The 14,859-nt window shown below is 54.8% G+C and overlaps 1 protein-coding gene across 7 annotated transcripts; it reads right to left on the minus strand.

Annotated features, from left to right (window-relative positions):
- Positions 1-5,277: 5,277 nt before the first annotated feature.
- Positions 5,278-14,569, minus strand: unm_sa33314 (un-named sa33314). Of its 7 annotated transcripts, XM_088603359.1 has the most exons (8): positions 14,474-14,564; positions 9,914-10,293; positions 8,701-8,786; positions 8,395-8,552; positions 8,185-8,313; positions 7,382-7,485; positions 6,790-6,938; positions 5,278-6,278 (listed from the first exon to the last, which is right to left on the minus strand). In XM_088603359.1, exons 2-8 carry the CDS (start codon positions 10,154-10,156, stop codon positions 6,032-6,034), a joined length of 1,116 nt encoding a protein of 371 aa, XP_088459485.1. In that variant the 5' UTR covers positions 10,157-10,293; positions 14,474-14,564; the 3' UTR covers positions 5,278-6,031. The 7 variants fall into 7 exon arrangements, with proteins under 7 accessions (XP_088459485.1, XP_088459481.1, XP_088459479.1 ...); XM_088603355.1 differs by having other exon boundaries at positions 8,185-8,552; positions 9,914-10,277; positions 14,474-14,569; XM_088603353.1 differs by having other exon boundaries at positions 8,185-8,552.
- Positions 14,570-14,859: the final 290 nt, after the last annotated feature.

The following is a 14,859-nucleotide window of genomic DNA, read 5'->3' on the forward strand; positions in this document are numbered from 1 at the left end:
TATTGCGAAGAGAAGAAAGGTTTTTCAGTCTGTCCTGTGACCGGGGCTCTTAAGAAATCCTTTGATCCCCCGCGCCCCATCCTGCGCCCAATGAGACGGGCACGCCGATGCGATCATCGGTCGGCGCGGGTCCAGTCCAGCAGCCGGTGTGTTTGATGAGCAAATTAAATCATAGGACTGATTTTTTTTTTTTAGACAGAGATAAGGAAGGAACGCACGCCGGGATCTGTAAAAGAAATATTTAAATGAAGCCTAATTGATAATGTCAGCCCCAACGCCTGCTGATACCCGAGAATCAATATGTCTGTCTTGTCTTCAGGTTCAGCGGGGCTGTTAATCGATCCCGGTTCCCAAGTCAGTTAAACAATAATCTTCAATCATAACAGTATACCACATTTTAGACGGCACCTTTAAAGCCAGTCCTCCCACAGTGTTTTGCAATACGTAAAAAGCACATTACAGGGAAAAAAAAAAAGTTTTCAGCCTAGATATCACAACACCCAGATGTGGCTGAGACTCCGTTTTCCTTTGGGGTACGGTCCCAGAGCTGTGGGGTCCAGCAGCAATGGCCCCGTCACCCCCAGAGTGCAGAAGAGTGGGGGACACACCGTGACCCAGAATCAGCTGAGCGGCTCTGCTAGAGACTGAAGATGAGCCAGATTGCATCCGAAGGAGTCCCCGTTATTCATGAAGAACATTGCCAGTGAAGAGGAAGCAACAGGAGCTGCTCAGGGGCCGGAGGTGTGTTGTGTGAATGCCGCCGGGAGGACAGTCCCGGTGCAGAGGCTCTGCCACCCTGCAGGGGGCGCCCGTGAGCACAGAGGGGAAGTGAGGCGCGGACACACGAGAGAGAGGAAGCGGAAACCGGGGTCCCCTGCCATCACAATGCAGATCTCCGAAGGGAGAATCCGACAGTTTCAGGACGCCGGAGGCCAGCTGGGGCCCGGGGCCCCTGGGACCCCCTGATTTATAGCGTGGGGCTGGAGACGTTAAGATCCCAGGAGATCACCAGGAGGCGCTGTGACGGGCCGCCTCCTGGTGGCTCTGGGCTCCACGGCCCTGAAAACCGCCCTCCGTCGTCTTTTTCCGAAAGCACTCAGAGAGAGCAGAGTCCCCCCCAGAAATCTCCCAGTTTTGAAACTTCAAAGCCAGCTCCAGAGAGGCTCATGGGCTGCCTGCCCAGCCTCTGTGTGTGTGTGTGTGTGTGTGTGTGTGTGTGTGTGCGCGCGCGCACGCAGAGCGAGAGGCCGCCTCCCTGTTTGTTAGAGGCCCAGGCTGCTGTTTCTCTGCGGCCTCCTGTGAGCAACAACAACAACACAACACATGTGGCACAAACATCATCTGGAAAGCGTTTGCTGTGGCCTGCCGATGTGTCAGGGCTGGATTCATTAAGAGTCCCGTCACGCAGGGAGGAGGGGAGGAGAGGGGAGACGCAGCAGGGCCGGAGCCCAGAGCCAGCCGCGCTCTGGCCGCAGACGCACTCCGACTTGGGTCGGCGGCGCTTCAGCTCCAGGAAGTTCCCGCTGCCGGGCGGCGAAAGGGAACGTGACACTGAACTGCTTTCGGGCGAGCTGGAAGGCAGCTACGTCACACGAACAGGTTTGTCCAACAAACAGGTTCGGGCTGAGCCAACTCTTCCTTGAGGCGGCTTCGGAGGGGCCCCTTCCGGAGCGAACGAGAGCCGTGATGCTCGTCGGCCCCCCCGCCGGGGCAGGAGACGGTTTCGCAGGCAGCTGGGGGGGGGGGGGGGGGGCAGGGCTGCGGAGACGGCTCTGCGGGGCCCTCGGCCTGCGTGCCAGCTGTGATGCCCTCTGGACTAGTGGGAGCTCTGGTGTCAATTAAGAAGAGCCGCTGGGCTGGTCTGGGCCTGGGGGGGGCAGGGGGGGAATTTTCCACTCTGGGCTGCCCTGCTTGCTTCTTCGTGCTCAAGAGACCAGCCCTCTCCCTGGGCTCCCCCCATCCCCATCATCTCCTTTCCCAGGCACCCCTCAACCCCCTCCCCAGACACAGCCCCCCCACCCAGGTTAAGAGCAGCTCACTGGGATGAGCACAGCCCCCCCCCACCGCACACACACACACAGTCAGACTGTGAGCACCAGTGTGTGTGTGTGTATGTGTGTGTGGGCAGGGAGGAGGGGGTATTTACTGTAATTGAGCTGATCCTCCCATCCCTCCTGCTAGCGGGGAATGAGTAAGAGAGGAGCCAGAGGGCACCAGGTCACACGCCGCGCGGAGGGGGGGCGGGGCGGAGGAGCTGCTGTCCCAAGACCTTTTTCCTGGAACACGGCTGCCTCGGCCCTCACGCCCTCACGCCCAGACTCGCGACAACCCGGAGCGATACAGTCTGGATTGGCATACAGGCTGGACTGGGATGGGGTTTGGATTGGGATATGGTTTGGACCGATATAGCTTGGGTTGGAATATGGTTTGGGGGTTGACCAAGGCCAGGATCAGATCAGAAGGACCAGCATGTCCTGGCGGGCTACAGAGACAGGGCTGTCTCAGTGCTGTACCTGCATGGCCACCTCTCAGTCAGAAAAGGGGGATTATTTGTATTGCCGCCTGATCCCGATTCTGAATGCTGCACTGCAGTACTCAGTATGGCCATTCCCAGGCACAGCAGCGTCCGCAGACTCTGGATTGCAGAAAGGCTGATTCTAGGATCTCCATGATGCCGCCTGGACCCCTGTGGTGACTGAGGACAGGCGAGGTCCCTGCGGTGCAGCCTTGCACCTGCGCTGACGCCCCAACAGCGTGGGCATTCCCAGTGGGCGAGAGAGCGTACAGACACAGACACACACACACACACACACACACACACAGTCTTGCTCGTCTACGCTCACCTGTGAGTGTCAGAGCAGTGGTGCTGAGAGCAGGCAGCCACAGAGGCACAGAGGTGTGACACAGCAGCTCACATCCAGCAGCGAGGGCAGGCTTGAGTCAGGGCCCAGATGTGCACTTTCAAAATAATTCACAGTCAAGGTTCACTCCAGGATGAGCACAACACACATGCATTCACACGTGCACACGCACAACACACATGTGCCCACAAATCAACACACGCACAACACACACCACAAGTGTGCTCACACATGCACAAGCACAACACAAACACACGGATGCTTAAATATACACACAACACACATATACTCAACCATGCACACACAACACACACATGTGCTTAAATATGCACACACACAACACACACAGACTTGCAGAGGGCCCTGTGTGCAGACAATGGGATCTCAGCTGTGTGTTCTCAAGAGGGCCTGTACAGCACGTCCCTGCAGTGAGAGAAGAGTCTGGACAGGATGGCGAGCCAGTATCATGCCTCTACAGGCAGGCAGAGACAGAGGGAGAGGAGGAGGAGGAGAGAGGAAGGGAGAGATCAGAGAAGAGAGGAATGAGGGGAGGGGTCAGTGGAGAACAGCGAAGGGGGGGGTGGTGAGAGGAAGGAAGGAGAGAGCAGACAGGGTCTAAGGGAGACAGCGGGCAGAGAGAGCAAAGAGACAACAGGGAGCAGAGCGAGAGCACAAGGGGCAGATAGAACAGACAGGGGGCAGATAGGGAAGACAGGGGGCAGAAAGGGAGAGAGGGCAGAAGGTGGCAGGAGTGGCCTGTGCGAGGAGTAACAGAGAGAGGGGCATGCCTGCTGCGGGCTCTCACTGATCTGTTCTCGCACGCCCCATACCTGAATGGGTGCCAGGCTGGGGAGAAGGATGGCGTAACGGATACGCCTGACTGCCAACCGCGCTCCCAGAGCCACAGACCCACGTCCCCCAGCCCCAGCCCTGACTTCAGCCCAAACGTACAGGGCGCGCTGAAGGAGAAAGAGCACGTTAACGTGCTCCTGGCGACCCTGTCTCTAATCTCGCCCTCCATGTGCACCTCACGCCCTGGCGGTCTGGGACCTCATCGTGCACAGTGTCCAAGACAGCGACCCCGGACCATGCTCTCAAGATCCTCGCTCAACACTCTGAGCCTCACTGCTCCGGCTCGGCGTCACACTGAAAGACTTCCCTCCACCCCCAAACCATCTCACGACTTTTTTCTACAATCCAAAGGTTTAGGATCGCCTCAGCTCCGAGGTGCAGAAAAGAACACGAGAAAGCAAAACGTGCAAGTTTAGGAATGTTTCACGTCATTTTAGGGAACAAGTAGAGACCTGAAAGAGGAAGCAGAGAACTGCAGCAAGTGAGCAGCCAGCTAGTAACTATCGGAGAGCTCATGGAGGTCAGATCTAGTCACGCTCATTGGTAAATGGTGTTTGCACATCTCCGACAGCCTTGGTCAGCCTTTAGGAGGACCTGCTTTGACAACCAGTCACCCACACAAGCCTGAAAATAACATCCACACACAAACATACACTCACAAACACACATGGGCACACTCATACACTCACAAACACACATGGGCACACTCATACGCTAACAAACACACATGGGCACACTCATACGCTAACAAACACACATGGGCACACTCATACGCTAACAAACACACATGCACACAAACGCGCACACAAACATGCACGCCCACACATATACTCACAACCACACGCACACAATCACTCACAAACACACGCACGGACACATATACTTGCAGACACAGATACACACAAACTCACACACAAAAACAAATATACAGACACACAATCGCCCCCTCCCACATAGGATTTCAAACCGGAGAGGAAACAGACAATGTCCAGTCTCGTGAGAGAAATCTCTCCCCCCCCCCGCCGGTGAGTTGCTTTCAAAAAGAGTGCAGGGAGGAGACCAAGAACCCACACAGCTCAGATCAGACAATCCTCATCCAAATCCCTGCCCATCTCTCAATTTGTCAGTCAAATCATGATGCTCCCCAGGTCAGGATGGGCCTTTCCAATTAACGTCGCTGGTTTTCAGCTCTCTGTGGTCGAGATGCCACTGCTAGGTGCTGTTTTCTGGGGGTGTGGTACTGTACCCCAGACCACAGCACTGTACCCCACAATGCAGCACTATACCCCGGACCACAGCACTGTACCCCAGACCACAGCACTGTACCCCACAATGCAGCACTATACCCCAGAACACAGCACTGTACCCCAGAACACAGCACTGCACCCCACAATGCAGCACTGTACCCCAGACCACAGCACTGTACCTGGAACACCGCAGCTCTGCGCACAGCTCTGCAAACACGCATGACACTTCTCAAAAGCCTCAGAAAAACACATTTCGCATCCTGTTTCTTCTGAATTTAAGCCATGTGAGAAAAGAAAAACGGGACTGAGAGCAGATGGACCTGAAAGAGCTCTATTAAGTCACATCAGACTGCCTGTCAGTAAAAGAGGCAGAGAGAAGCGAGTGAGTTCTTCTTCTGTCCTGCTGCTGCTCTCTGAAGAGTGGCTCTGCTTCACCGTTCCTATAGTTCACCGGGACGAGGAAGGTCCTTCCCGCTGCCCTCTGCGGCACCTCCGCTGTCTCTCGGAAATGTGGCCGCGGTGAACATTTTTCATCTGTACTGCCTAGAAAGGCGGGGAGGGAGTTGCTCTCTGGAGCTGAAGGCTCTGAAAGGAGTCCTGCAGGCACCAGCTGCTCCTCTGTAAAGAACAGGACTCGGAGAGCGAGCACACAACTGTCCCAAACTCCTGGTGGCAGCTCCCCTGGAGCGGAGGCAAGACCGACAGGAGAGAGCACGTGTCCCTCCGCTCTCCAGCTCCCCCTAGTGGCGGCGTGCGGGATCCAGTGTCCCCACACTGGCTTGGACAGGGCCCTCCGACCCTTTGCCACCTGTTTGAAAGTACCCTGAGGTTTTGTGCGTCCAAAACAGAGTTCATCAGCAGTGCCAGTCCTCAGCAGCCTATAGTCATTCTGGCAGTACACGCTTTCCCAGGCATTTCAAGGACGTCTTCTTCTTTTCCCCAGTATTCCATGGAAAATCAAGCTGCTCCACCCCGGGTTTTCCCAAGGTGCATGGGAGTCCTCCATGGGTTTTGCGGTGAAGCAGTTCTCTTGCTGTGCAGCTGCAGCAGCTGACCAGCGCGGGTTTCCCCCTAGTGGTTGTTCCTGGTACTGCCACCTCTGCCCCCCTCCCTGAGGAAGGCCCAGATGAGCCCGTTCACGGCCTCCGGCTGGTCCTGCTGCACCCAGTGGCTGCAGCCGGGCACGATCCGGACGGCGCATGAGCCGCGCATGTACGCCCGCGAGGCCCGCGCCAGCCCGGGCCCCAGGAAGGCGTCGGCCTCCCCCCAGAGCAGCAGGCAGGCCACGCCCACGTCCTGGTGCCGCAGCGGCGTGTCGCTGCGGAGAGAGACAGAGAGGCGGAGAGCCGTCACCGGTGCCCTGGCTCGCCGACAGCCTGCTGGAGGAGCTGCACAGCGCTGGACACGCTGGGCTGGACACGCAAAAACGACTCGGGGTACAACTGTGTTGCGGCATGTGTGTGCGTGTGTACGAGCTTGTATATGTGCATCTCTGTTTGTGTGCGTCTGTGTGTCAACATGCATGTGTGCATCTAGCTGTGTGTGCATGTATGTGTTAGTGCATGTATGTTTGCATCTGTGTGTGTGTGCATATGTGTCCATTTGTGTGCGTGTATGTGCATGTATGTGTCTATGTTTGCATCTGTGTGTGTCTGGAGAAAAATGAAGCATCTGCTGTAAAATGCAAAAGCAAGCAGCACAGGGGCATTTAAAACGCTGGCACAGGGAATGTGGCATTTCAGGCCCTGGAACACAGCAATCGGCACTAGAAATGTGCCAAAAAGAAAGGAACGGATCCCTGTCTGTATCCCGGCGGAGCTCGGGGTCACCTGCAGAGGCTGCGGTAGTAACTGAGAGGCCCGGCGAGCCCCCCGGGCTGGGACAGCTGGTACAGGTAGGCCTCCAGTTCCTGCTCCGTCAGCCGCCTGGCCCGGTTCTGGATCCCCACCCAGCGACCCGTCATCAGGCTGCGCACCAGCTGGGAGGCGGGGTGGAAAGGGACAGGGAGTGGGGAGATGGAGAGCCGCACAGTGTCAGAGAGCATGGGGAGATGTGATGCAGACTGTGGATGTGGTTTGAAGGTATGATTCAGAGCAGGAAGGCAGAGGAAGACCACAGCTGTCGTGACTTCCTGCACTACGATATAAAGCTGTCATTGTCACAGTGCCACTGTGTCTGTGGTGTGGTGCTGTTGGGTATTTTGTGATGTCATGGGTCGTGGTGCTGTTGGGTATTTTGTGATGTCATGGGTCGTGGTGCTGTTGGGTATTTTGTGATGTCATGTTATACCTGCATGTTGATGTCATTCATCTATTATTTCAAAAACAGCGAAAAGGTTCTTATAGAAAGGAAAGAGGCAGGGAACAGGAGAGGCTGCCGCATAGATCCAGCGATCCGGCCCCCCCAGTGCTGGGGCGGTACCTGGAAGTCCTCCAGTGGGAGGGTGAGCTCGGGCAGGAAGGGGATCTGGAAGAAGGAGCTGTGGCTGCAGCGCAGGAGCTGGCAGGGGTGTCGCAGGATGTAGTCTGCAGAGAGGGAGAAAGAGGCCGTCTCTCACACACAGGGCTGGATCACCCTGGACTCTCACCCTGCTTTCACACACGGCGGCAACAGCCTGCCACACAGCCGGGCACCGGAGTGGATCAGACTGCTGGGCACTGGGAGTGTGACTTACAACAGTGTAAAACCTGGAGTGGATCAGACTGCTGTGCACTGGGAGTGTGGCTGACAGCAGTGTAAAACCTGGAGTGGATCAGACTGCTGTGCACTGGGAGTGTGACTTACAACAGTGTAAAACCCGGAGTGGATCAGACTGCTGTGCACTGGGAGTGTGGCTGACAGCAGTGTAATTCCTGGAGTGGATCAGACTGCTGGGCACTGGGAGTGTGACTTACAACAGTGTAAAACCTGGAGTGGATCAGACTGCTGGGCACTGGGAGTGTGACTTACAACAGTGTAAAACCTGGAGTGGATCAGACTGCTGTGCACTGGGAGTGTGGCTGACAGCAGTGTAAAACCCGGAGTGGATCAGACTGCTGTGCACTTGGGACTCCGACTGACAGCCCTGCGACAGTCTTAAAAATGGGTTCAGCAACATAAATCAAACAAATTGATTCCATCAAACCAGGTGGCGCTTAGCTGGAAGACCAAGAGTCCCGACGTTCCTCCAGGCCTGGGAGCCCTGTGAAGCCCCGGCTCTGAGCTCTCCACACCGGCACACTCACCCCGCCAAGCTGACGGGTGTGGCGCACTCATCACCACCAGGCGGCGCACCTGGGCAGGATGCTCAATCGCGAAATGCCACGCCAGTGTGCCGCCCCAGTCTTGGCCCACCAGCACACAGCTCCGGTGTCCTGGGAAGAGACAGAGAACCAGCAATGTCAGAGTCAATGTCAGCAATGTCACAATCCATCCCTCTTCCCAGCGGAGCTCACCCAGGCTTTCGATCACGTCCTTGATGTCCCCCAGCAGCTGGTCCAGTGTGTAGTCCTCCCGCCTGCGGGGGGCGTCGGAGTCCCCATAGCCACGCAGGTCCAGGGCCACCGTGTGGTACTCTGAGCTGAACTCCTGCAGCTGGTAGCGCCAGGAGAACCTGGGGGGGGAAGCGAAGGGAGCAGGACAGCGCATCACCACAGAGGGAGGAAGATGAGAGGGAAGGAGGAGAGAGATGTGACGGGAGGAAGGAGACAGAGGGGGGAGGAGGGGACAAGAGGAGAGGCGAAGAGGATCGTTTCCCCTACCAGTTCTCAGGAAATCCATGAAGGAAAAGCATAAGAGGACGGCTGGCGTCTCCTTTCGTCACATAGTGGAAACGCAGGCCAGAGCTCTGGGAGAGAGGGAGGGAGAAAAATGAGTCCCTGCCCCTTCACTTTCCCTACGGGATTAATAAAGTATTATCTATCTATCCACTCACTCCAGTCCCGCCCCATCACTCACTCCAGCCCCGCCCCCCTCACTCACTCCAGTCCCGCCCCCCTCACTCACTCCAGTCCCGCTCCCTCACTCACTCCAGTCCCGCCCCCCTCACTCACTCCAGCCCCGCCCCCCTCACTCACTCCAGTCCCGCTCCCTCACTCACTCCAGCCCCGCCCCCCTCACTCACTCCAGTCCCGCTCCCTCACTCACTCCAGCCCCGCCCCCCTCACTCACTCCAGTCCCGCCCCTTCACTCACTCCAGTCCCGCCCCCCACACTCACTCCTGTCCCGCCCCCTCACTCACTCCAGTCCCCGCCCCCTCACTCACTCCAGTCCCCGCCCCATCACTCACTCCAGCCCCGCCCCTTCACTCACTCCAGCCCCGCCCCCTCACTCACTCCAGTCCCGCCCCCTCACTCACTCCAGTCTCCGCCCCATCACTCACTCCAGCCCCGCCCCCCTCACTCACTCCAGTCCCGCCCCTTCACTCACTCCAGTCCCGCCCCCCTCACTCACTCCAGTCCCGCCCCCTCACTCACTCCAGTCCCCGCCCCATCACTCACTCCAGCCCCGCCCCCCTCACTCACTCCAGTCCCGCCCCTTCACTCACTCCAGTCCCGCCCCCCTCACTCACTCCAGTCCCGCCCCCTCACTCACTCCAGTCCCCGCCCCATCACTCACTCCAGCCCCGCCCCCCTCACTCACTCCAGTCCCGCCCCTTCACTCACTCCAGTCCCGCCCCCCTCACTCACTCCAGTCCCGCTCCCTCACTCACTCCAGTCTCCGCCCCCCACACTCACTCCAGTCTCCGCCCCATCACTCACTTCAGTCCCCGCCCCATCACTCACTCCAGTCCCGCTCCCTCACTCACTCCAGTTCCGCCCCCTCACTCACTCCAGTCTCCGCCCCCCACACTCACTCCAGTCTCCGCCCTATCACTCATTCCAGTCCCGCCCCCCACACTCACTCCAGTCCCGCCCCCCACACTCACTCCAGTCCCCGCCCCCTCACTCACTCCAGTCCCGCCCCCTCACTCACCATGCCGCGCAGGTAGCTGTGCTCGCCCAGCACGGGGTCCCTCAGACAGGCAGGGGGCTGCTGACGCATGGTCCAGCGGAACACGTGCCGAGGGGCTCGCAGGCCCCTCCATGTGATACGGGTCAGGACCAGGGTGGCGGTGAGCCCGGCGGTGCTGTACACCAGCGCCCAGTAACACAGAGACTGCAGGCGCAGGCAGAGCCGGATTGGAACCAGGAGCAGGGCAGACAGCAGGCCAGTCATGGCGGGGCAAAGCTGGGGTCAAAGCAGGCCGTGTCCAGAGACCCAACTGGTGGCGTCCTCTGTGACCCCCTTTTCTGCTTCTCTGTCACATGGAACTGGACACGCCTTCCCCCTGCCTGCCCTTCTCACATGTGTAGCTAGGAACACGGGGGATGGATGAGGAAAAAGCACTGTTAGAGACAGCTACCTATCTATTGAGCCATCCATCTAACGTAGCTACCCACTGTTAAGAGCGGACTGCGACTCCTTTCTGTCAGAAAAGAGGTGGAGGATTATGTTTTTATATTAACCAAAGATGGTGCAGCGATGTGTCTGTCTTGGCCAGAGTGTGCTCCCCTTATTTGGAAAGTCTTATCATCAGTTGTAAGCCATTCTATCCCCCTCGCGAATTTGCCTCTATAATTCTGGTTGGGGTGTATATCCCCCCTCCTGCCAACACTCACTTAGCACAACAACAGCTGGCTGACCAGATCTTGGAGGTACACTAGAGCAAAGATATTCAGACTCTCCAGTTATCATTATGGGTGACTTCAATCATACCAATCTGAGTGTTGAACTGCCAAAATACAAACAATTGATCAGTTGCCCTACCAGAGAAGGCAAAACCTTGGAGCACTGTTACAGCATCATTAAAGATGCATACCAGGCAATCATCCGAGCCCCACTTGGAAACTGATCATTCCCTCTTCCACCTTATTATTGGATTTGGATGACTATGCCGATATAGTTACTTCTTACATCAGTTTTTTTTTAGGAATCCTGCATGCCAACAAAGACTGTTTGCAAGTACAATAACAACAAACCTTGGTTCACCGCTGAGCTAGGAAAACTACGCTCTGCCAGGGAAGAAGCCTATAAAAGTGGCGACCGGGATGCATATAAAAAGGCCAAGTATGCACTCGATAAGGCAGTCAGGGCCGCCAAACGCAGACACAGGGGAAAGCTGGAACAGCAGTTCTCCTTGAATGACTGTGCATCCGTATGGAAGGGTCTCCAGACCATAACAAACTACAAATCAAAACCTTCTAATACTGCAGCAGACCCCGCACTTGCAAACCAGCTTAACATTTTCTATTCGCGATTGGAGAGTCAAAGGGTCTCCACCTCACCCCCTCCCCCCAGCCCAGCCACAGTCAGTCTGCGACACCTTTTACACTTCCTCTCTCTCTTCCACCCCCGCCAGTTCGCACCCCGCACCCTGCTGAGCATCAGGCGAGCTGCTCATTTTTCAGAAACAGAAGATTAGGAGGGCGCCCGGCCCTGATCGCTGGGCTGAACCGCCATCTTCCGTCTTTGCTGATCTTTTCAACCAGTCCCTGGCCCAGTGCGCGGTGCCTGCTTGTTTCAAACCCCCCGTTATCATTCCGGTTCCCAAGAAACAGGAGATCTCCTGCCTGAATGGCTACAGACCGGTCGTTGTGAAGTGCTCTGAGAGACTCCTTCTTCATCCCCTCACAATCCTGGCTGACGCTCTTCAGGACTCACTGCGGTTTGCAAACAGAGCGAACAGGTCTGTTGACGATGCCATCAGTTTGGCTCTGCATTACACCCTGCAGCACCCGGACAGCTCTCACACTTATGCCCGTCTTCTGTTTGTAGACTTTAGCTCTGCTTTCAACACTATCGGCCCTGATCTACTTCGGGATCAGTTGAGGCAGCTCAATGTGCCCCATCCTGCCTGCCGTTGGATCCACGACTTTTTCACCAATAGGAAACAGGACGTCAGGGCGGGCGGCCACGTTTCGGACCCCGTCCTTCTCAATACTGGCGCCCCACGGGGCTGTGTGCTTCCACCCGCGCTCTACTCACTTCACACCAACGACTGTACATCTATCGATCAGTACATCAATCTGTCAGACTTCTCACGTTGGCGGACGACACCACTCTGGTTGGTCTTATCACGAACGGTGACGAATCCACAGACCGGGAGGAAGTAAACCCCCTGGTGTCACGGTGTGGAGTCAACAACTTGGAGCTGAATACACAAAGAACTGCGGAGACGGGCGTTGATTTCAGGAAGAAGCCCACCCCCCTCCTTCCTTTGGAAAGACGTGGTTTCACGGGTGGCAGAGCACAGCCTGACACATTTTTAGGAACTGTCATCCAGCAGGACCTTGACTGGGACAGGAACATCACCACAATTACCAAGAAGGCCCAACAGCGCATGCAGTTTCCTCGACAGCTTCAGGAAGTTGGGCTGTCACAAGCACTGCTGGCCCAATTCTACACAGCCACAACAGGATCAGTCACGACACCTTCTATTTCGGTTGGGTTTGGCTCTGCATCACCACCCTCACAGTGGAAACGACAGCGATGTGCAGAGAAACTCATCGGCTGACAGCTCCCCTCGCAGATCTGTCCTCAACAAGATAAGAAGGAGGGTGGGGAGAAGCATGGCCACTCTCTCCTCCAGGGTTTTCCCTCTCAGCGGAGACCAAGCACGAGAGCCCCAAAAACCACGACTAACCGACACCCGCCCAGCTTCTTCCCCCAGGACGTGACTCCTATAAACAAGGACAAATCTCTCACGCCCCCTCTGTGACCAGTTGCACATCTTCATTTCACACAGGCACACGCCGCCGATACTTTCTGTAAATATACGCAGAAGTCACTGTACATGTTATGACCCAGCTGTACATACTTTTAAATTGTACGTATCACGGAACCTTGTTTTTATCAAGCACTTATATTATTATTATTATCATCGGTAGATTTCTTTTTTTTTTTTACTTTTATCTGATTGGAATTTATGTCGACACCTGCACCAAGACACACGCCACCACAAAGGGCCAGTTTTCCCAGAAGCCAGTTAATCCACCAGCTTGTCTATCTTGTATATCTTGTACTTGGCAAATAAAGCTTCTGATTCTGATATACATCTTCTCTAATTTGCTTCTGTGCTTATTTAGCCATTTATCTGAGTATTCTGTATCTACAGCAGAGGTGAATTCCACACAGCTGTCTATGCTATATTTGTATGTAGATGTATACGTGGTTCCTGGTCAAACTTATCGCTTATAAATTCGTGCTGTTGCATTCTTTTATCAAAAGCATGGTTTCTGTAGGCATTTCCCCAGGCTGGTGGTCTACAGGCATAGTGTCAGACCTGGGAATGACTGGATCACTGCTGCTGTGCACCTGTCACTGCTGTTGATGCCGATGCCTCTTTAAGAACGATAGGAAAAATAAATGCTTCACAAAGCAACAGCAATGGATACAGTATTTGAACAATTGCTCATCCACCACTTCTTCCGATTCAGAGTCGAAGCGGAGCAGGAGCCTATCCCAGCAAGCGACAGGCGTCATGCTGGACACCCTGCTGGCCTGGATGCAAGCCCAACACAGGGTAACCCGCCACTCAGACACACACCATCACACAGGGCCAGTTTTCCCAGAAGCCAGTTAACCCACCAGCTTGTCTTTGGACTGTGGGAGGAAACTGCAGAGCCCAGAGGAAACCCACGCGAACCCGGGGAGAACATGCAGACTCCACACAGACAGCACCTCAGGTCCAGAATTCAACCCAGGGCCCCAGCGCTGTGAGGCAGCAATGCTAATCCCTGCGCCACCGTGTCGCCCAATAATCGTTCAATTGAGGTTAAAAACGATCCGCTTTTTTCGTGGCAGGAATGAATGACAATTAGAAACTAATTACGATACACTGCGCACGATCGACAGCAGAGGGCGACAGGAATATCGAACTTTTTTGAGGTATAACGTTATTTTGTATAGATTAAAAACTGGTTGTATTACACTCACGGTGGGGAACTGTCAAGTTCTTGAATCAGAAAGTACCAGTGTCAGAAGTCTTTGCATTGGCCACAAAACAACGTTCAGAGCCCAGAAGCTGAGGTCAAATTCCTCGTTTCAAGGAAAAGATGAATAATGTGTACTGGCATGATTTAAAAAAACCGGCGTTGTTACAGAAGGTCGGCTGTAGTAGGAAAAGAATCCGTCGATTTCAACGGAAACCAATACGAATTGCTCGAATACAATATTTGTTTTTAATTAACGGTATTTTATAGAAATATATATTTCTGGAAAAAAACGTGATTTTTTAATTAAACACGCCTGACAATAACCTTCCGTCGTAACACTGTTTTCATTTAAATACAGTGAAAGATTACAAACGAAATGAGCAACTGAAATATCCGATTTTTAATACAAACACACAAAATAGTTTAAACATTACGATTAACTGTATAGGAAGGTTTTGACGTCGGGCGGCTTTTGCGTATCAGCTAAAGTATTTGGAAAGTAAGCAGCATTAGTGTAAATATTGCAGACGGACTTTTTTTATATTTTAGAAATATTTACGTCAGTGACAGATTCTTCCTTTCGGAAAAGTCCAGAGATCACACAGCGCAACCGGAACTGCTTCTCATCACTGCCCAGCCCACAAAACAAAAAGCAAGATTGTAACTGGCTGACACGGTTGTCAATTTAACTCTTCGTCCCCCGCTCGCGTAAGCTATTGGATGATACCTGCGTCAGAGGCGGGGATACCATGCAGGGAAAGGAAATTCTGATTCGTGGAAAATAACGTCGCTCAAGGATTGAGATTCCCATTGGTCCATCCAGCCGCAATCACATGACTCGTACATCTTCCCTCCTCCCCCAGTCCTGTTTTCGGTGGGAAATGAAGGCGCGCTGCGTCTTAATAGAGGGTACCTCCATACGTACATTATCCGCGACGTCTCTCA

This window comes from Lepisosteus platostomus, chromosome 13 (assembly GCF_059453375.1).
Source record: "Lepisosteus platostomus isolate fLepPlt1 chromosome 13, fLepPlt1.hap1, whole genome shotgun sequence".
Lineage (NCBI taxonomy): Eukaryota > Metazoa > Chordata > Actinopteri > Semionotiformes > Lepisosteidae > Lepisosteus > Lepisosteus platostomus.